Genomic DNA, 20,043 nt, shown 5'->3' with positions numbered 1-20,043 from the left:
CCCCTCTGTCTAAAAATAAATAAAATCTTGAGTCTAGCACCTTAGACCACTCAGCCATCCTGACACCACAAATAAATAAAATCTTTAAAAAGAAATAAAACAGCCCTGGCTGGTATGGCTCAGTGGATTGAGTGCCAGCTTATGAGCCAAAGGATTACCAGTTCAATTCCCAGTCAGAGAACATGCCTGGGTTTTGGGCCAGGTCCTCAGTTGGGGGTGTGCAAGAGGCAAACTATTGATGTATCTCCCACACATTAATGTTTAAAGGGAAAAAAAAGAAAATATTAAAAAAAAATTTTTAACATAAAAAAAGTTAAAGAGTTTAGTGTTAATCCATAGGCTTAAATGAGTAACATATGTGGAAAGCTGTTATCCAAAATTGTGAAGCTTTTGAATAAAGACTCCTTTCCTTTATCACCAAAACGATGCCTCTAGAATTTCACTTAGAGGGCGTCTGCGGGCAGCAGGACCCCACTCACTGTTTGAGAACACCCCCACCCCACCCCACTCCCTTCTCCCTAACAATAGGGCATGAAATCCTCAGGTGAGAGGAGTCTTTCCCATACCCGGAGAGAAGGTGTCGTCCTGATCTCCAAAGACAAAAGGACTCCAAAAAGAACCCTAACCAGTTACACTCACCTCATACTCTTTGACCCGTCATAGTTCTCTGCAACTGTCCACTCTTCACCAAACCTAGCATAAAAATACTCACGTTTAACCTTTTCTTCCAGTCTTCAGTTCCCATGCCGTGTAAAACTTTAGTAAATATATATGCTTTTTCTCCCCTTAATGTCCTTGTCTGTTTAATTTCAGATCCACCCAGGAACCCTAAAAAGGGCAAAGGAAACTTTTTTCCTCTCCAACACTACCTTTACTTTTAGCAAAAGGGATTGGGGGCAAAAAGGGGGCAGCATAACAAATCTAACTGAAACTAACCTCACAGGGTGACCTGATCATAAAACCCTAACTGGCCAGTCACGGTGGGTGCTCATGCCCCAGGCCTATTGACTTCTTTAGTAAAAGGCTTATCTTTCCCTTGAGCAAGCCCTGTCCCTGTTTCTGTGCCCTTTGAACTCCTTAGGAAATAAAATAGCATTTAAATAAGAAAAAAAGTCATAAATGAACACTTACAGAGCACTTTAAGTGACAGTCACTGAGCAAAAACTAATAAGGACCCCCTCCAGGGACCTTTCTCCCGGGAGACTCGGATCCTCAGGAGGACAAGGTGTGCAATGACTGGGAGCTGTAGCACGGGAGTCTCCAGTCACCAGAAGAGTAAATCCAGACCCAGAGCACTAGTGCCTTCAGGACCAATGAATTCACGGGAAAAAAAGCTACTATTTGCAGCCACTAGTAAACTTTGAGCACCCTGAAAGTGAAATAGATTATATTTTGTCATTAGGGCCATGGGGACGTTAGGAGACTTAGTAAAGGGAGGAAGACTGGTATTATCAGCTAAGTCTAGCCACAGTGTAGGAAATGGTTGGGGGGTGAGCGGTGGGCGCTGGAATGAAGCGGGGGAGAATAATGAGAACCTTGTAGTAATTCCTGCCACGGACAGTACTGACAGAACTGGGGCTGGAAGAGGTGAACCAGCTGTAAAAATCTTGTAAAGAAGGAAAACATAATTGTTCCTCTACCCCAAGCTCTTCTCTTGGCTGAGATCCCTGTAATAAAAAATAATAATAATAAAATAAAAAAATGATAAAATAAAAAAACAAATGAGAAAAACAGAAGTTTATTAACATGTATACTTCATGTATACATGGGAGATACCCAGGAAAAAATTAAGAACTCCCTAAAGTGGCCTAAAATGTCCGCTTAAATACCATCCTCAGCTAAAGACAAAAGCAAGAGAAGTGCGGGGCCACCAACCAGAGAAAGCACAGCAGACAAGGGTAACGCTCGTCAGGCAGATTTCAGTGGTGCTTCTCTCCACAGATGATTCTGAGTTCCTCATCCTTCTCCTGGCACAAAGAGGGAGGGAGGCGGCCTTACAAACGGAGATTTCCTTTATAAATATAAATTTCCCTTACAAAAGGGTAACTTGTACTCTATTTTCAGAGCTTCTCCTGTTTCTCAAACTAATCATCTTAAAATAACCCTTAGACCAAAAACGGCTTGTTTTGGCTTGGCATATTCGGCTAGCCTTCTTAGACGGTAGAGGACACGGGAAGCAGATGCGACGAGGAATAAGGCCAGGATGAAATCTAGGTTTCTTGGCTTGGGCACCCACGGAAATGAGCAACACCATGGGGTCAGAACTGGGGAACGAAGAGGAAGCTCAATTTGGAACCGAGTCTGAGGTTCCGTGGGGCATTTAGAACGCGATCTCCGGAGCAGCTGTGAAATTATAGAAGGGGCTGAGCTGAAAAGCTATGAGATGGTTATAAGAATACACGGGGCGGGCGAGAGTGCCCCGCTACCGAGTGTTGAGTGCGAGTGAAAACTACTTCGGTTTTCAGCGAGGCCGGGAGGTTAGGCCCAAGCCAAGGCCACGCCCTCCCCTCCTCCTCGGCCCCACCCACACAGCGCTGCGCCTGGCGTTCCCGCGCCTCGCTCGCCCAGCATGCTGGGAACGGAAGCCCGCTCCGAAGACAGAGCACGTCGGGAGATGTAGTTTTAGACAGGCCCAGACTTCCTCGCAAGACCTGGCCTTTGGTCACTTAAAGGGCAGGTCCAGAAAGCGATGGTGCTCCCGGGGCAGGGTGCCCCTCCGGCGGCGGCACGAGGCACCTCGGGCCGCATCCCTTCTCCGCATAGCGTGGCATTTCCACGCTTCCACGATCTGCTCCACCTGCAGGGGAAAGCCGGTCACCATAGAGTCCCCCAGTGCCCCCACCCGCCTCATCCCACAACTGTGGGGCGCCCTCCCCCGCGCGCCTTTCCCCCATGCTGCTGAGTAGATCTGAGCCTGGATCCTCACGTCCGCACCGGGATGAGCGGCTCCCGCCGGTTTTGCTCCTCCAGGGCGCTCAGCTCCGCCGGTGCCAGCAGGGCCAGTCTCAACTCCCGCACAATCGGGGCCGCTACTTCGGCCACGGGCCTCTCCAGCACCGCCTGTGAACACCAGCCCTGAGACTTGGGCAAGCAGGGGCACCTGGCCTGCTGCCCGCCGCCCACTCGCCGGCTTCCTGCAGCCGGATCCTTCAGCACCCTCAGCCCGAGTTCCCCTTCGTCCCGCTCACCGCGCCCACGCGCGCCCAACTCCGGGCCGCCAGGATGAGATCAGCCTCGTCCATACAAAGCTTGTCACTGCGCAGTAGGGGCAGCAACGCGGACGCTGACAGCTCCAGGAAGCCGCGAGTCCGAAGCGCCTCCTGTGGGCCCAAGAATGGGTCAGGGAGGAGCAGAATGAGGTGTGCGGGATTGTGAGTACAAAAATGAGGAGCTGTACCTGGCTGTGAGCCTCTATGAAGGCTATGCAACGCTCCTGCAATGGTCCCAGGCCAAAGGTTACAGCCACCTGGAGCAAAATGAGGGAGATCAAGTTGGACAGGAGAGGCCATGCTGCCCAGCCCTAGGCACTGGGGACTACCTGCCACGTCCAGCAACACCCACCTGCAGGGCCTCGCAAACCAGCTCCACATCCAGCACCTTAACCACAAACTCCAGGCATATCTGGGAACAGAAGCGATTCTGAGCTGTGCTGAGGTATCCTTATTCTCAGACCCAACTCCACCCTAGAAGCAGTGAGCAGGCTTGGAGCAGTCAGCCACCTAGGCTTCTAGCAGCCCCAGGTCAGGGGAGACAGGCAGCCACCAGACCCTCAGTCTTGGCAAGCCAAGCCCGGCAGCCTACCTTCTAGCACACTCACCACTAATCAGACTAAATAAGAGCCATGCAAAACTTTCCCTCTCACTCGGGACACTTAGCTTCCTCTGCTTGTCCCCTCTCCTGACTTAAAGACACTCAAAAACACAACTAGAAATTTGAGTTTCATCCATGACAGCATCCTCTCACCCTCACACCCAGAAGCGCACTGGGTCATGCCCGTTCCACTTCCTGCAAAGCCATGAAGCGCTTCGCTGGGCTTCCGCTGCCACCGCCATTCCTATAGGACTGGCGGGTCTTTCCCATCTCTCCCAGTCCCCTTTCCCCTTAGTGTCCAAACCCTCACTCCCTTACTGGAAACTTCCAATGAATCTCCACTACCCTGTGGGTAGAAGAAGTCCAAATTTCAAAAGTCCTGCATGAACCAGCCCCTGGCACCCTCGCCAGTCTCATCGCTCCCTTGCCTCCTCTCACAGTCTTAGTCCAGCCACACTAAAGGTCTCACCAGCTCCTTTTGTCCCTCTGTGACTAGAATGCCATCTTTCCACTTCCCCTCTGAACAAACTCCTACCCATTCTACCTGATCCAACACAAATGTTTCCTTCTCCAGGAAGTCTTGCTCTCCTCTCTCCCTGGTGGTGAGACTAGAGAGAGAGAGAGACCCTCTGTAGAGTCTCAGCACCACTTACCCTCATCTATCACACATCTTACGCCACTGGGTTCAAGGAGGTCAATCTGGAGACTGAAGACGCCGTGTAGCCCAGCCCCCCGCACAGGAGCATTTTCCTGTGTCTATCTCTCTGTGAAGAATGAGGATCAATGGTATCTTGGTGTCTACAGCCCCAGCCATGAACATATCTTATGCCCTCACAGCACACACAAGGCCTGCACATGTCCTTTTGCACACAGGCACACACAAATGCCTATTTACAGAGAGAGATATCTGTACTTCTCCTTGTATTGGTACATGTTCTTCTCCAGGACAGAATAGGTGTGAGGCAGGGTATGAACTGAGCCCATAAGAGGCAAGGGAAATGGAGGAACTGAGGCAGGGGCCTACCACGCAAACCCACCTCTCTCAGTTCCTCCAGCCCGTACTCCACAGCCGCTGTCAGCACCTCCAGCACCTGCAAAATAGGTGGTTGGAGTGGGAGTTTTGCCCACCCCTCAGCCCACCCCTCCCTCTCACATCCCTGCCCAACGGGCTTACGGAATGGCGGTGCAGCTTGACACTGTTGGTGTACAAGAACTCCAGCACTGCCAGGAAGGCCTCAGCTGGTACGGTGCTTAGCACCACAGGGCTGGGCACCCCAGGACCTGGCTCTGGGCCCAGAAGTCGCTGGAAAAAATTGCATCTACAGGCCAACAAGCACCGGTGGGCAAACACCTCCTGCCGTTCTCGACCGACCACAAAGCGAACATCACTGTGGGAGAGAAGGGCAGAGAGCCAGGGAGAAGAGGCCGGAGTCCAGGGTGCAACTCCGCGCTTTGCATTCACCCATTCTGGGCCCTTGTTTCCTTGTCTGTCATATGAGAGACAGGGCTTAGTCCTTCGAGCCGAAGGTCGGGGACACACAAGCCTAGGTTCTAGTCCCAGCTCCATTCTATCGTACCGAGGGCAAGTGACTTTCTGCCTTTGAATCTCGGGTCTCTCCCCCATGAAACTGGGTGGTAATCCCAAACCCTTAAGTCTCGGAGGAAGTGGCTGTGCTTGATCACTGAGGGCACACCAGGGCTGATGCAAGATTCATCCCACATGCCCCTCTCCTCCCCAGCCTGAGTCCTGGGGGAGGGAAGTTCTTCTTGGCTCCTCCTCCACAGACTGCAAACTCAGCTTTTTCAGTCCCTCCAGGCAGGAGGGGGTGGGAGGATGGGGGTACAGAGTGCATCGGCTGCAAACAGACGTGGCAGTAATGCACCGTCAAGAGGCCAGACCACATTTTCCATCTTCATGATCACTTCCGGCCCTAGCCTCTAGGCTTCTGATAACACAGTGAGTAGGAGGCAGGAGACGAAGCTTGACTTTCTGGAGCCTCCTAGTCCCCGACCCAAGGCCTGGGGTTCCCGCTACTCAGACCAGACTGCCATCCCCAAAGCAGCAGGGTTATGGGAGTCGCCAGCCCTGGCAGAGGAGCCCAGCTCTGAGCCACGAGGACGGAAAGCTGCACTCTAGTTCTCCCTGCCAGTTCTGTTCCCATACTCTACCCCCGGTATCAGACACCACTTGCATCCTAGGCAGACGGTGAGCCCTAGGCGCACCCTTGAACCACCTCCACCCTGTCTGAGGTTGGTTAAGTCCCTTAAGCGTTGTTCCTCTTGTGAATCCCCAGTTCCCAGAGCAGGGTCATCTGCTCCTCTGGCTCCCCAGGGCGGGACTCAAGTTACATCCCATCTCTCAGGATCCAGGGGGTGGAGGGCTCTTCTCTGCCAGGAGCCCAAGATCCAAAAAACGGAAAGCCTTTGCCTGAGGTCACACCGTCACTGGACTGCAGCCCCCACTGCCCTCAACCCCTGGCTCTCAGGATGTCACGGACTCTGAGTTCAGCAAGGTCAACTTCTGTACCCAGGGCTTCCTCTTCTGTACCCAGGGCTTCCTCATTCCTGGGGCCAGCTATCGAAAACCCATAGTCAGCGCCAACCCCCTCACCTGTATAGGCGGTTGTTGACGAGGCTTCGGAGTGCTGTGGAAAAGGGCTCAGCCTCCCCATGCACAACCAGTCCTTGGGTCTCCATGGATGGGGTGGGGCAGGGGAGTAGGTGGGTGGAGTAGCCTAGTATGCCTGTGGTCGTTGGTACGTGGCAGGAGGCAGGTGGGAAGGAACTGGAGGCCAGTCCAGGCCTCACAGTTGGCAAGGAGACTGGAAAGGCCTGAGAGGGAGGGGCAGGAGCTTGGGAGGCCTGTTTGTAGTGAAGCTGTTTAGGGATGGGGCAGGAGACTCCCAGGTTCCTGAAGAAGGCATTAGAGGCTGGTGGAGGAGACCAGGGGCTGGGCTTGGGGATGGGGCCTCAAGGAGGGGACCGAGAGAGGCTGAGGTGGAGCTGACTAGACGGGGAGGAGAGGCTAGCTGCAAATGAGGCCCCAGCTGGGAGCCTGCCCAGGCACTGCTAGGGTGGGAAGCCTGTGGGTTTCCAAGGAAACTGGAGCCTGGCCTGAGGAGGCCACGCCCAACTCCCACAGGCCTAGAGAAAACTTCAGACCTCAGAAGGGGCCTAAGCAGAGTCGGAGGGTTTTAGCAACCTGGCCCTTGCCTCTCCTGGGCTCAGAGTTCAAACTCCCTGCTCCTCCTGTCCCTCCACCCATATGCTCACAGGGTTAGGATCAGGTTTGCTGGGTCTGGGAAAACCCCCTCCACAAGGGAGGGGACAGGAAAGGAGTGCTCACCCAGCAACCCGTGACAACTTCACAAGACAGGCAGGAGGCCATTACCCAGGGAAAGCCCTGGACAGTTTTCAGGGCCCAGACAGGGCTTATTTGGGAGGGGACAGTCCTGTCTCTCCCAGAGAGGGTTCAGGTGAGGAGATGTCACCCTCTGACAAAGGAGTCATGGCCACTGGCATCCCTGAGATGCGACACAAGAGGTGACAAGTTGCGGACAAGCCCCAGAGTACTTGGGTCACAGGAGTCAGGAGCCTGGAAGCCTGGTGGAGCAGAGCGCAGCCCCCCCACCCCCCTCCCCGTGCTAAGGCAGCCTTGAGTTCAGGAAGTCAGCCAAGCTCCACCCTAGCTCGGCTCCGGGAGCGGAAATGTTTGTTCTTGTTTAGACTGAAGGAGAGCCGATGGAGTCTTGGAGAGCCCCCATGTGCTCCTTCCTGTGGGCCCAGATCCTGATTCCTGAGCAGCCACCCCCATGGCCTCAAGTCTCCCCATCTCTCAGGCCTCGCACTTACGCTCAAGCGAAGAGTGAAGAGCCATTCTTCTCATGGGGAGAAATGGACAGTGGCTTAAAAACCCTGGAGTGGGGACACCTTTCTGATCAGAGCCTGTTCTATGTCTGCTCCCTCAGGTGTCTTTGTCATGGTAGACACTGTTCCTGGGCTCTAAACCTCCGTTGTCCCCTTTCCCCTGATGACTCAGGCACCCCGCACTCAGCACGTGCTCCCAGAAGTAACACTCCCAGGTTAAGCCAGAGCCAGGACACAGGGAGGGGCCTAGGGAGGTAGGCGTGCTTGCCTGGCAACCCCACAACACAGGCGAGGGGCCCTTATTCTCCCGCCTGCTGGTCAGGCCAGCCAGGCTGCGAGAGCCGGAGGCCGACGGCTGCAGGTGACTCAGGGTGCCTGCGGGAGTTTCGGGAGAAGAAGGCGGCCATCCCAGAACTGACTCTGGAGGTAGGGCCAGAGGCCAAGTGCACAGGGTGGAAGGAGCTTCCTGAGTCATCTGCCTCCAGCCTCAGCCAGCTGTGGAGAGAAGTTGGTTTCCACCAATGTAGGCACAGGTAGGGGTGTGAGGCGTCCACATTCAGTACCCACAGGGCAAGAAGGACCTGTGGGGTTGGAGTTGGGTCTGTCTGTCCCTCCTTCTGGTTAGGGGTTGGCAGCACCACTGTTTAAGCTGAAGCACAAGGCAGTCTACCCTTCTGTTGGCAGTCAGGCAGAAGGGAGAAAAGGAGCTTAATTAGCTAACCTCTACAGCACCCAGGGTAAAGTGGAGCTCAGGGCACAGGGACTAGCCCAAGATGATAGTCTAAGCAGCATCTCTTCTTGCTTGTGTCCCGAACAGCCCTTAACCCTCTAAGCACCTGGGACTCCACTCAGCCCCGGACTGTTTGATTTACCCATCTCAAAAACACAGGTAAGAAGGAGTTAGAGGGTGAACACCCTTGTTACTGAGTAAGCAACTGGGTGGTACTCAAAGATGACAAGTGAAAGCCACCCAATCCCAGTGTGGGTCTTCAGCCAGCAGGTCGATGACTGGCAGGCCTGTGCCCCCGGGACGCCAGGAGGAGGAGACAGCCAAAGACCTCGGGTTGAAACTGTCACTGGTGCGGGCTCCAGGCCACCTGCCCAGCATTGATGAGGCCCGACCAGCAGGCCTGGGCCCAGCCTCCCGCCGTGGCTCCATGCTCGGTCTGGCCGCCTCCTTTTCCCGCCGCAACTCGCTGGCTGGACCAGGCATGGGTCTTGGGGGTCGGCGACCATCCTTGGGCTCAGTGCCTCCTTTAGGCTCACGGGTCAGCTTCTTGGGGTTGCCCCTGGCACTTCCCCGGAGGATGGCGCCCTCATATCGCACTGAGCCAGCGCCCGGGGAGCGCTGGGAGGCCACGCAAGCACAACGTGCCCTGGAGGAGGCGCTGGCCGTGGGACTGCGAGACACATGCTACTCTGACACCAAGGCCGGGCTGCTGGCTCGTGAGCTGTGCGAACTGGTGCACAACCGCCTGAGAGAGCTCAGCCCGCCGCGCTACAAGCTGGTGTGCAGCGTCGTGCTGGGGCAGCGCACCGGCCAGGGTGTGCACGTGGTCAGCCGCTCGCTCTGGGACGCAGCACATGATGGCCTGGCCTCTGCCACCTTCACCAACGCCTCACTCTTTGCAGTGGCCACGGTCCATGGGCTCTACTATGAGTGAGGAAGCATCAAGTTCTGCAAAAACGGTTTATTATCCCAGGAGGAGGCCCTCCCTAGGGTGCATATCCCAATAAATAAATGTCTGTCAATAAATAAAAGTGGTCCATAAATAACGCCCCCTAGCTGGGGACTAAGGCTCAGGCTTTTCTTGGAGAAGGGGTAGGAGGCAGCTGTGACAGGCAGCCTCCAACCCCAGTAAAGCTGGTCCCTGATTCCCTGGGGTATTAGACCCAGAGCCCCCAGTCTGGCACCAAAGGGACAGGGAGGGCCACAGAGGCACGGCCAGAGCCTTCCAGGCACAGACCTCAGGCCTGAGAGCTTGGGTCACAGCCTGCTCTGCAGGCTTGGGCCTAGGCTGAGCAGCGGTCCCGGAGCAGGTGCAGAGCATAGCGGAGTCGCTGCCGCAGGTCTAGGGAACAGCCCAGCTGCCGAAGGTGGGATGCGAGGTAAGTACAAGCGCTCCGATTGCGGGCAACAAAAGTCACAAGGAGGGGCTCCCAGCCACTGAGGATTAGCTTGGTGTGGTCTCCATAGAAGTTCACCTGTGCACAGGAAGGTGCCACTGATGAGGGCATAGGCCCCAGGTCCAGTTTCCTCCCCCCGTGCTGGGCCTCCCGGACCTCCATCCCCCAACTCCAAGAGGAGCTCTTACCTGGACAGTGCCATCACTGAACAGCATGAGTAGGGCCTGGTCAGTCTTGACCCACTGCAGTAAAAGTGGGGGGACAGGTACCTCCACTTCTTCCACACTGGGCAGGTCTCCACCCTGGGAGCAGGGACAAGTCACTTGTCTGACACGGGTCAGGCCCCTCACATTGACATTTCCCTTAGAGGTTCAGCCTTCAGGTTCGCGCCCCTCCACCAAGGGGAACCGGAAGGGACTAGGGTGTGCTAGTCCTTGATGCACACACCTTCATGAGGCGCTGCTCCATGTAGGAAGCGAAATACCGCAAAACACCCAACTGAGGCTTCAGGGCCCGAGGCACGGCACCCACAGAGAAGGAGAAGTGCTTTGTGCTGGTGGGGTTGTAATGCACAGTCCTGGAGGAGAGCAGGCAGCGGTCAGAGCGAGCCCTGCACTGAGGCCCCTCCCCTGGGAGACCCCCGGTCCCGAGCCAGGAGAGCACACCAAGATGCACCCCCATTAGGTACAATGGCCTGGAGGCAAGGCACCCCATAACAGCACTTACTTTCTATTGGCCGACAGGGCCATGTGTGTGCCGTTGTTGAAGAGCACAGCCACGCGGCGGCTAGACAGCTGGTACCCAAAGCCGAACTTGTTTGAGTAGTCAACCCACTTGCTGACCCACACCAGAGGCTCTGGCTGCGCCAGGGGAGCTGGGTTCTGTTCCGCTGCCATAGGAGAGGCGAGAGTAAGGACCTGTCCCTGGTCTCCAGCCAAGAATTCCCACCACTATTCACTCATACCAGACCCCAGCCTTACCTGGAGGCATGAAGGCCAGGCAGTTTCTCAGGGCACACAGGGCTGACTCCACCACGGTGGCCACAGTCAGACCTTCTTCAAACCCTAAAGGGAACAGGCTACTCAGAACTAGGCATTAGTCCCCTAGGAACAGGCCATGTCCTTCTGCCTCTCCTTCCCTCTGGTCCCTGGTCTGAGCCCCAGCAACCTCTAGCACCTCTCATATTCCTGGCTGCTCACCATCTCCGCTACTCGCCAGTGTCCCACGGGGTGAGCTGTCTTCAGGTGCTGTCTCTGCCAGGCTGAGGGGGGCTGGACCGGAAGCTGCTGGAGCCTGGATGGTTGGGTAGGGCAGGAGAGTGAGACAGGCCCCGAAATCCAAACCCTTGAGAGCCCATGGCCCAGCCCTGCCCAGGCACCCAGGGCACCCCAGGTCACCCCAGGTCACCCCTGCCTGGCTAATGAGACACAGCCAATTAGGCTGCCACAGGGCTAGATGCTTCGCCAGGCTCTTTTATCCCGAGCTTCCCACAGCTGCTGGGATGGGGGTGAGTCAGGGGAACACCGCTTATGTGAGCACCTCACCTCAGGCCTGGCATCCTGAGGGCCGATGGACGTCCGGGTGAGGCCACTCACCAAACAGGAAACCTCATCCCGCTCCTCGGGTTGGTTTTTATCTGGATCGGGGCAGACATAACCCTCAGAATCCTGCTTCCCACACGGATGATGCAGATTGGCACACGTAAGTGCCTGTGTAACACACGTTCTCCCCAGGGGCTCACAGGCACTCACACTCACACCTCCACAAGGTATGTGTATGGAACAAGCCCCCCACTGCCACTCTGTACCCTCAAAACCACCGGCATCCCAAACTCACTTTTGTTCTTCTTCCTGCCAAAGAGGCTCTTGGTAACTTTGACAAACAGAATCCTGGCTGGGTTATGGGGTGTCAGGTCTGGGACTGTCACGCAGCTGTTGACAGGGAGCCGGTCGGGGGTGTAGCCCTGAGGAGTAGAGCCATGTGAGCAGAAGAGAGGCCCCAGGGGCCCCCCACCTGCCCCCATTCAGTCACCCAGGGATGTGCAAACGGGACTCAGGTGTGTGGTAAGCCACAGACCTTAGTAAAGAAGTCATGGCGCAGGATCTGGTCAATTGAGGGGCGGTCCTGGGGCGAGGCTCGAAGGATGGCTGCCAGGAGCTGCCGGGCAGGAAGCGAGAGGCTGGCAGGGAGCGTGTAGTGAACCTGTTTGATGCAGCGGTATGTCTCCTTCAGGTCGACTGTCTCAAAGGGGGGGCTCCCACACAGCAGCGTGTACCTGCGGGGCAGAGATAAGGGCTCAGGGATAACGTGGAAGGTATGCCCCACCCACGCACCCATCTGTGTGCAGATGACTGGGGACTCACATGACACAGCCCAGGGACCACACATCTGCCTCTGGGCCGTGGCCCTGCCTCTGCAGCACTTCTGGAGCCACATAGTTAGGGGTGCCACAGATGGTCCTAGAAAGAGGTAGGGAGGAGAAGGGAAGGCTCAGACCCAGCCCAGCTAGCCCCCCCCAGCCCTGTCCCTGCCCCCACTGTGAGTCCAGACAAAGCAGCTGCCTGTCACCAAGGGCCAGAGAACTCCTGCTTGTCCTGGGACAATGGACGCTGGGGATGGCAGCTGAGTCCCCACCCACCCGCCTGGCCCAGCTGCTCAGCTGCTCTGTAGGATAGGGAGAGGCCCTGGCCCCCAACCCAGTCTCCTCCTCCACGGGCAGTGAGGGTCCACCACTGATCCCTTCCTCTACTCCCGTCTGCCAGACACCCACCCAGGCCGCCGCCTCCTATGGTCTGTGCCACATACACACTTCAACAGCAGCTGTCGCTCCCCCATAAACACTCGTCTGCCACACATGCTGTCTGTGTCACTCACAGCCATGCAGGGTCTTCTTACACACACACAGGGTGTTATGACCTGCCATTCCCACATGCTCGGTCTGTCTCATACACACAGTGCTTATGTCACCTTCCCCCATCCACACACAAGATTGGTCATATGCCTCCAAGAACCCTTAGACCCCCACCTGTCTTGAGGGCTCAGACACCCTCAGGAACCTCAGCCTCTCCACCAGTCCCCGTGACCCGGGCTGCCACATCCACCTCCATACACAGACAGCCCATCATTCCCTGCCCATCTATCACACACAGCAGTCATCGCGCTTCCCACATACTGTCTGCCGCGCACGTCATGTGTATCTCACACAGACTGTGGCCAACCCCCACCCCACCCCCACCTTAAACACTCACTTCTTCCTACGCTCTGGGGGCTCCAACCGGGCGGCCAGCCCAAAATCCCCCATCTTCAGTTCCATGTTCTCAGTGATAAAGAAATTTCCTGGACGGGGCAGAGAGGTGCGTCAGACTCCTTCCTCTCTTTATCCCCACCCCCACCCCCACCCCCACCCCAACATGCGGGCCCAGAAGTCTCACCCAGCTTGAGATCTCGGTGCAAGATGCCTCGCTGGTGCAAGTATTTGAGTCCTGAAAGGATCTGTCGCAGGTAGTAGCGCACCTCTGGCTCCAACAGGGTGTGCCGGGCCTTCCAGATGTGGGCCAGAGACTACAGAGAGCCACTGTCTCAGTCCCTCGTTTACCCTCCCAGGCCCTCCCACCACCTGGGCTGGATGAAGGAGAGGCAGGATCTCCCCCTTTGGATCTTAAGGCCCCTTTACCCTCACTTCGCATTACCACCCCTCACCTTCCGGCTGCAGAGCTCCAAGAAAATGTATATGTTGTCAGCATCCTCAAAGTGGTGCGAAAAACGCACGATGTGGCGGTGCTGCAGGCCGCGGTGCAGCTCAATCTCATTTAGGATCTGCAATAGGGGTTTGAGGTTGTCATCCTTCAAGGGCTCCCACGCCACAGTCCCCAAGCCACCCCTTGTCTACTGGGCCTGGGCCCAGGCCCACCTTCTCGCGCTGATGCGGCTTGGTGATGCGGCTCTGCGAGATGACTTTGACGGCGTAGGCGTTGCCGGTCTCTGTGTCAGTGGCTTCGTAGCAACGGGCAAAACCCCCCTATGAGGAGGGGGCATCAGGCATGGTGCTCCAAGAGAGGCCGGATCTGGCCCGCAGAGGTCCCAAGCGCCCCCATCGCGCCCGGCGCGGGCAAAGAGGACGGCAACGGCCCCGCTTCACCCTCGCTAACACTACCCCCGCTCACCTTGCCCAACAGGCGGCCTTTGAAGTAGGTGCGGCCGCTGCCTGGGTCCGTGATAAGGCGCCCGGGGTCTGGTGCCGGCGGCCCCGCCAGCGTCTCCAGTTCAAGTCCGGGCATGGCACTAGGAGGCGGCCCGGGCCCGGCTGGGGGCGCCGGCGGAGAGGCCGCACGCTGGAAGGGGCGCGGAGACAGGACGCCAGCCGCGGGCTCCATGCGGACTGTGCGTCGCAGCGCGGGCCGGGCTCGTTCTCGGTTCCGCCCGGCCGGGGCGGTGCGTGGCGCTGCCTGGATTTGCTACGCTGGACTCGCGCCTGAGGGAGCCGGAGTTTTTATCAATGAACGCCTGCCCCCTCCCCGGAGTCTCGTCATGAGAGCCCGCCCTCTTCCTGGCGGCGAGTCACCGAGAAGCCACACCCCTCCCCATGCCTTACGTCATCAGGAAACTCCTCCTCCCACCCAACCCACCTCGAGGCCCAGCCTTCTGCTCACGCCTTAAGCACGCAGCCATACTGCTAGTCACCATTCCGATTCCACCTGCTATAGGGGCCCTCTGTTGCTCCGTCCCCATCCACCCGCCCTGGTCACTGGGGGACCACTTCTTTTCCAATCCTTTGGGGTTTATGCCGAAGTCCGAGTGGGTTCTGGGCATCTGGGGAGTTTCCCCAGCAACTAAGTGGACCAGCGTTCCAGCCGGGAGGGGTGAGGCAAGGGCGCCACTGACTTTCACCCGGGCGCGTCACCAACACTCCCCTTTTAAGTGCTTGGGTTCCTGGCCAGAGCCTCCAGGCCCAGCCCGATACTGCCCTCTTTAGGACCTGGGAGAAATTGCGCACTCCCGAGTCGAACCGGGCTTGCGCAGGGGGGCGGGAGGAACGGAGCGGGGCCGGGGCCGCCATGCTGAGTTTTGGGGTCAAACAGGGCCTGACATTCAAGTTTTTTACCATGAGCCGGGCCACATCTTTCGCTACCCACTTTCACACTCGAAGGGCAGATCGAGGGTTCCGGCGAGGTCCCCTGTACCCTTTCCCTGAAAACACCCACTGTCCTGAATCAGCAGCCAGACTAGAAGGTGAAGAGTAGGAATTGAATGTTCTCAGACCTAGCAATGGACAGCTGAGCAAGCGGTCCGGGGACCATCTGGATTTCTAGAACCCTGGTCCATGTCCACCCTTCCCCGGGCCAGAGACAGAGAGAGGTGCGGTCTTAACTCCTTGGAGTGTTTGTCCTAAGCCCGAGGGTCACACGCCTCCTCCTGGCCTTGTCCCGCTCACCTTTCCGCCCTCATTCTATGATGCAATCAATTACTAAGTCATTCAGTTCTCAAAGATTTATTAAGAGCACTTGCTAATTGCCTAGCACAATGTGAATAAGACTGGTCAAGCCCTGGTCCAGCGGACTGAGCACCTGCCCGATTCCCGGCCAGGGCACAAGCCTGAGTTACGGGCCAGGTCCCCAGTAGGGGGCGCGCCAGAGGCAACAGATGATGTTTCTCTCCCACATGGATGTTTCTCTCCCTCTCTTCCTCCCTCCCTTCCTCAGTCTCTAAAAATAAATAAAATAAAATCTTTTTTAAAAGACTGGCCAAAGTTACAGCCCTCCTTTAATTTACAATCTTCTTGATGGAAATATACAACAGACAAATATATAAGTAAGGTAATTGTAGGCTGTGAAAAGTGTTATGAAGGGAGCAAACAGAAGAGTAACTGAAGAGCCTACTTGAGAAAGAATAGTCAGGAAAGTCAACACACATGTGTTGAGTACCCAATTCCTATCAATTTTATCTCCCAAATATCTCTGAAATCTACTTCACTACATCTTCCCCCCACACCCCACTCTGGGTCACAGTCTGTCTGGTTGGGGTTACAGCTACCACACCTCGGTGGTCTCCCTGCTTTGGCCTTATCTCCATTTCTTCCTCCCTCCACATAGCCATCCCACTCAACCCTCCATCAGCCCACAAGGGCCTACTGCTCTAAGCCTGCCCTTTGCAGCCACTGAAGGGAGAACCCAAATGCCCAAGATATGGAGCAGTACTAGTAGCTCAGATGAGGGGGAGTGGGAGATGCGGGTAGGCAGGAAGGCCTTCAGTGCCAGACTCAGGAATTTGGTCTTTGTCCTACAGGTCCACAATGTTCCACATGGGAGATGGTAGTGCTGGGACCAGCTGGGACACGCCCACAGGGGAAATGGGGCTGAGGCGTGTATAGTTTGAAAAGGCATATTTGATATTGCAATTTTATTTTGAAAAATAAAGCAAAATTATTTGTATTAGTTTTCTACGGTTGCCACAGCAAAATACCACAGACTAGATGGCTTAAAGCAACAGAAATTTATTTTCTCAGTTTCAGAGTCTAAAAGTCTAAGATCAAGGTATTGACAAGGTTCATTTCTTCTGAGAGTAAAGATGCAGGCTTCTCCCTCTGACTGCACCTGATCTTTTTCTCTGTGACGTAAGCTCTTCTTGTGATAAAGACACTGGTCGGATCAGGTCAGGGCCTGAGGAAAGGCCTCAGCTGAACTTGGTGACATCCATCTTTAAAGGGCCTGTCTGCAGAAACAGTCACAATTCCAGGGTGCATTAGGACTTTGTAGAGGAGACCAAACTACCTCTACTCTTCGTAGCTTTTCAGATGGGATTCTTCAGCAAAAAAGACAGATTAACAAAAGAAAAGCAAGCAAGTTTATTCACATGTATTATATATATATATGAGACAGACCCAGGGAAAAATGAGCAATTCTCCCATGTGGCTTAGAATTCATTTAAACATCATCTTAATAAGGAAAGGGGAAGGAGAACGTAAGCCCCTTAGGGTAGAGTGAGTGATTTCTAGGAAAGATGAGTGGGCCCATAGGACAGTGGATGGGAGACATGATAGCTTCTGACAGAGTTTGTCTGGATGTGATCTAGATTTTCTGTCTCCTCTCCTGTGATACGTGATGACACTCCCAGAAGGGGGATTTATGACAGTGGAGTTCCTTTTGGAGGGTCTGTCGTTAGGCAGACAAGGGAAATTCAAGGAAAGCCTCTTTCTGCAGTTGCCGTTTTTCAAGTGCCTACAGCTCAAACATGCCAAAAAATGGCATATTGGGGGCTGTTCTATTATTCAGGCACATTCTGTTACCCTTCCCTATCGCCTCCCCCTGGGAGGTTAACAAGGTTCCTGAGCCCTCCTCCAGGAGCCAGGATGGCAGGAGGAGGGCCTCCTAGATACAGTAACTGAAGGGCCTGGCAGCCTGCTGTGCCTCCACCCTCAGTGTAACACAGGCTACCTTTAATAGACTGTATGCTCCTGCCGTGCACCAGGCACTGGGGCTAAGCATTTATCTCATTGACTGCTCACAGTAGCCTTAAGATGTGGATGTGATTATTATCTTCACAGATGAGGAAACTGACATTCAAGGGGTTAAGCTTCTTGCCTAAGGCCACATGTAGCTATCAAGGGGCAGAGCCAAGATCTGAACCCAAGATGTCTGACTCCTCTATTTGCTGTTCGCTGATTTTTCTAGGGGTTACTGGTCCTCTGTCCTTGCATCCGTCCTCCCACAGTACTCTCTGCCTCCACGTCTCTTTTACTAATAGTGCCCTTTCTTCTCCCTGTGAGACTCTCACAACGGGGTCCCTGCTGAGATTTTACTGAGCTCTCTGGACCTCCATCCCCCAGAGGGCGCTGTTAGGCCCTCCGCCCCTAGTGAGCACAAGTCCAGGCTCCTTGCCCACTGGGCAGCTCAGATTCAAGAATCTCTTCTAGTGTCAGGTCTTGGAAACCAGGGGAGTCTTTCAAGAATGAGAGATGCAAGCCCTGGCGGTGTAACTCAGTTGGTGAGAGTGCCCTCCTGATACGTCAAGGTTTTAGGTTTGATCCCCAGTCAGGGCACATATAAGAATCAACCAACGAATGCTTAACTAAGCAGAACAACAAAAATTAATGTTTCCCTCTCTCTCAAATCAATTTAAAAATTTATTTTTTCCCCTGGCTGGTGTGGGTCAGTGGATTGAACAATGGCCTGTGAACCAAAAGGTTGCAAGTTTGATTCCTAGTCAAGGCTCATGCCTGGATTACGAGCCAGTTCCCCAGTTGGGGGCCTGAGAGGCAACCAATTGATGTACCTCTCACACACTGATGTTTCTCTCACCTTCTTCCTCCCTTTCCCTCTCTCTAAGAAGTAAATAAATAAAATCTTAAACATTTTTTGTCTGTTTAAAGAATAAGAGATGCCAAGTAGGCTAGGACTCAGGAAGGGCTATTGGACTGAGCAACAGAGGCCTCACGGCAGTCCTTGGTGGGTGCAGAGGTGGACGTGCGAAAGCGGTACCAGAGGGAAGGGAGGTGCTTATAGCCTCAGTAGCGTTAGACTCACCATGCACTTCGCTATTTGAAGCACTTCGTAAATATTGATTTGTTTAACATTCACAACAATTCTATGAGATAGGTATTATCTTTCCCATTTCCCCATGGGGAAATTAAGTTCCAGGAGGTTAAATGGTTTGCCCAAGGTCACAAAGGTAGCGCATGGTGTAGTCTGGGTTTGAAACCAACCAGTCTGGCTGCAGACTCCATGCTGTAATCTGCCAAGCCATAAGTCCAGCTCTGGGCTGTGAGGAGGGGAGAGGGGCACAGGTGGGTAGGAGCAGAAGGGACAGAGCCAGGCAAGAGGAGAGACAAGAGCTGGAGAAAGACAAAGAAGGGTGGGTCAGATGATTTACAGTGCAGTGGTTCCCCTCCTGGACCATAAACCGAAGGGGACCCGTCGGCGGCTGGGAAGTGAGATGAGCGGACTCAGGAGGAAGGGGCTAGATAAGGCCTGGGGGTCAATCCTTCCCTCTGGCAGAGGCTTCAGGTCCTGAGCACATACTGGAGGCTCTGTGGGAAATCACAGCCCAGTGATCCAGAGTTGGTGACAGGCAGAAGTGTGAGGGCCCAGTGATCCAGAGTTGGTAACAGGCAGAAGTGTGAGGGCCATAGATGGGGATGGCAGTGGAAGATCAAAATGCAGCCAGCTGGGTTGACCTGAAGGACCGCAGTCAGAGAGAAGCCCCTGAGCGCCTCCAGTCCCAGAGCCTGGCTTCCCAGGTACAAGTAACTCTTTGAGTAGTAAACAGCTCAGAATGCTATGGGGAAAGCCCCAGATCAGAGCTGGGGAAAGGGCTGCGTGTCCATGATGGCCAGATGCCCAGGAGCTGGTGTGTCGCCCTCCCCAGGTCCCGTCTTCCTCTCTCCTCCTATCGACATCCCACCTGGGCCCTGGAAGGAGAATATGACTCATCAGGCCCTCAGGTTTCTAGACCTTGCTCACTTAAGAAATCCTTTATGAAAAAAAGAGGGAGGGGACCAGACATCTTTAAAGTTAAAAGGGACAAAAAATAAAAACAAAAACAAAGGAAAACCTGCCCATCTTCAAGTCCTCTCCAGCTTTATCAAGATAAATCAGACCCTTATCCTCAAGGGTCTCTCAGGCCAGAGGGGAGATCTCCCTGTAGACAGATCACAGACCAGTGGGGTTACCTGCTGCGAGAGGAGAGAGGAAACCTAGAGGGTTTTGAGGAGTGCCCTGGGCGAAGGTCACAGCAGGCTTCCCAGAGAATGCTCTGAGCTGGATGGTGAAGGAACAGTGAAAAGGAGCTGGACCAGGGGCTGGTGATGCAGGATAAAGATGACATGGGAGCATCTCAGAGGGCCTTGTGCATCCAGCTTAAAAACCAGGCCCTCGCTGGCTGGTGAGGCATCAGAGAAAAGTTCCCTCTCTCCTTCTCTGAAGGATTGCCTGGTTATGGGATGCAACAGTGGACCAGCAGGTAGAACCAAAGGGATTTGGCTTTTCATGGCAATCACAGCTGATAGCAGCTCGGGCCAAATGCCTGCAAGGCTCCGGGCTCTGTCTGGGCATCCTTCCCTTGAATACTCCCAGTTGCCCTGTGAGGAAGGTGCTATTAATCCTGTTTTGCGGAGGAGGAAACTGAGATTCAGAGAGATTAGGCAACTTGCACAAGGTTACAGAGAGCTAAAATTTAAACCCAGGTGTGTCTGACTTCCAAGCTGGGGCTTTCTTTAGGAAACTCTTGTGTGTGGGAACCAGCTCA

The 20,043-nt window shown here is 54.9% G+C and overlaps 3 protein-coding genes across 7 annotated transcripts; 1 reads left to right on the top strand and 2 right to left on the bottom strand.

Annotated features, from left to right (window-relative positions):
• Window positions 1–1,525: 1,525 nt before the first annotated feature.
• Window positions 1,526–6,833, bottom strand: BTBD19 (BTB domain containing 19). Of its 5 annotated transcripts, none has more exons than XM_045859710.1 (8): window positions 6,422–6,833; window positions 4,985–5,297; window positions 4,848–4,901; window positions 3,562–3,621; window positions 3,398–3,466; window positions 3,189–3,320; window positions 2,927–3,060; window positions 1,526–2,797 (listed from the first exon to the last, which is right to left on the bottom strand). In XM_045859710.1, the coding sequence occupies exons 1-8, from the start codon at window positions 6,505–6,507 to the stop codon at window positions 2,623–2,625; spliced, it is 1,023 nt and encodes a 340-aa protein (XP_045715666.1). In that variant the 5' UTR covers window positions 6,508–6,833; the 3' UTR covers window positions 1,526–2,622. The 5 variants fall into 5 exon arrangements, with proteins under 5 accessions (XP_045715666.1, XP_045715667.1, XP_045715669.1 ...); XM_045859711.1 differs by having other exon boundaries at window positions 2,935–3,060; XM_045859713.1 differs by having other exon boundaries at window positions 4,985–5,198.
• Window positions 5,596–9,362, top strand: DYNLT4 (dynein light chain Tctex-type 4). The gene is made up of 3 exons (XM_045859715.1): window positions 5,596–5,767; window positions 8,495–8,566; window positions 8,671–9,362. The coding sequence occupies exon 3, from the start codon at window positions 8,682–8,684 to the stop codon at window positions 9,339–9,341; it is 660 nt and encodes a 219-aa protein (XP_045715671.1). The 5' UTR covers window positions 5,596–5,767; window positions 8,495–8,566; window positions 8,671–8,681; the 3' UTR covers window positions 9,342–9,362.
• PLK3 (polo like kinase 3) lies at window positions 9,362–14,299 on the bottom strand. Its single transcript, XM_045859709.1, has 15 exons — window positions 13,968–14,299; window positions 13,715–13,822; window positions 13,504–13,620; window positions 13,236–13,365; window positions 13,053–13,140; window positions 12,168–12,263; window positions 11,881–12,079; window positions 11,641–11,767; window positions 11,349–11,440; window positions 11,004–11,097; window positions 10,785–10,868; window positions 10,531–10,693; window positions 10,252–10,381; window positions 9,993–10,106; window positions 9,362–9,882 (listed from the first exon to the last, which is right to left on the bottom strand). Exons 1-15 carry the CDS (start codon window positions 14,175–14,177, stop codon window positions 9,691–9,693), a joined length of 1,944 nt encoding a protein of 647 aa, XP_045715665.1. The 5' UTR covers window positions 14,178–14,299; the 3' UTR covers window positions 9,362–9,690.
• Between the last annotated feature and the right edge of the window lie 5,744 nt (window positions 14,300–20,043).

Source organism: Phyllostomus hastatus, unplaced genomic scaffold (assembly GCF_019186645.2).
Source record: "Phyllostomus hastatus isolate PE091 unplaced genomic scaffold, TTU_PhHast_1.1 phas_scaffold_182, whole genome shotgun sequence".
Lineage (NCBI taxonomy): Eukaryota > Metazoa > Chordata > Mammalia > Chiroptera > Phyllostomidae > Phyllostomus > Phyllostomus hastatus.
Note: the sequence above shows the minus strand (reverse complement) of the source record. Positions and strands in the feature narration are given on the sequence as shown.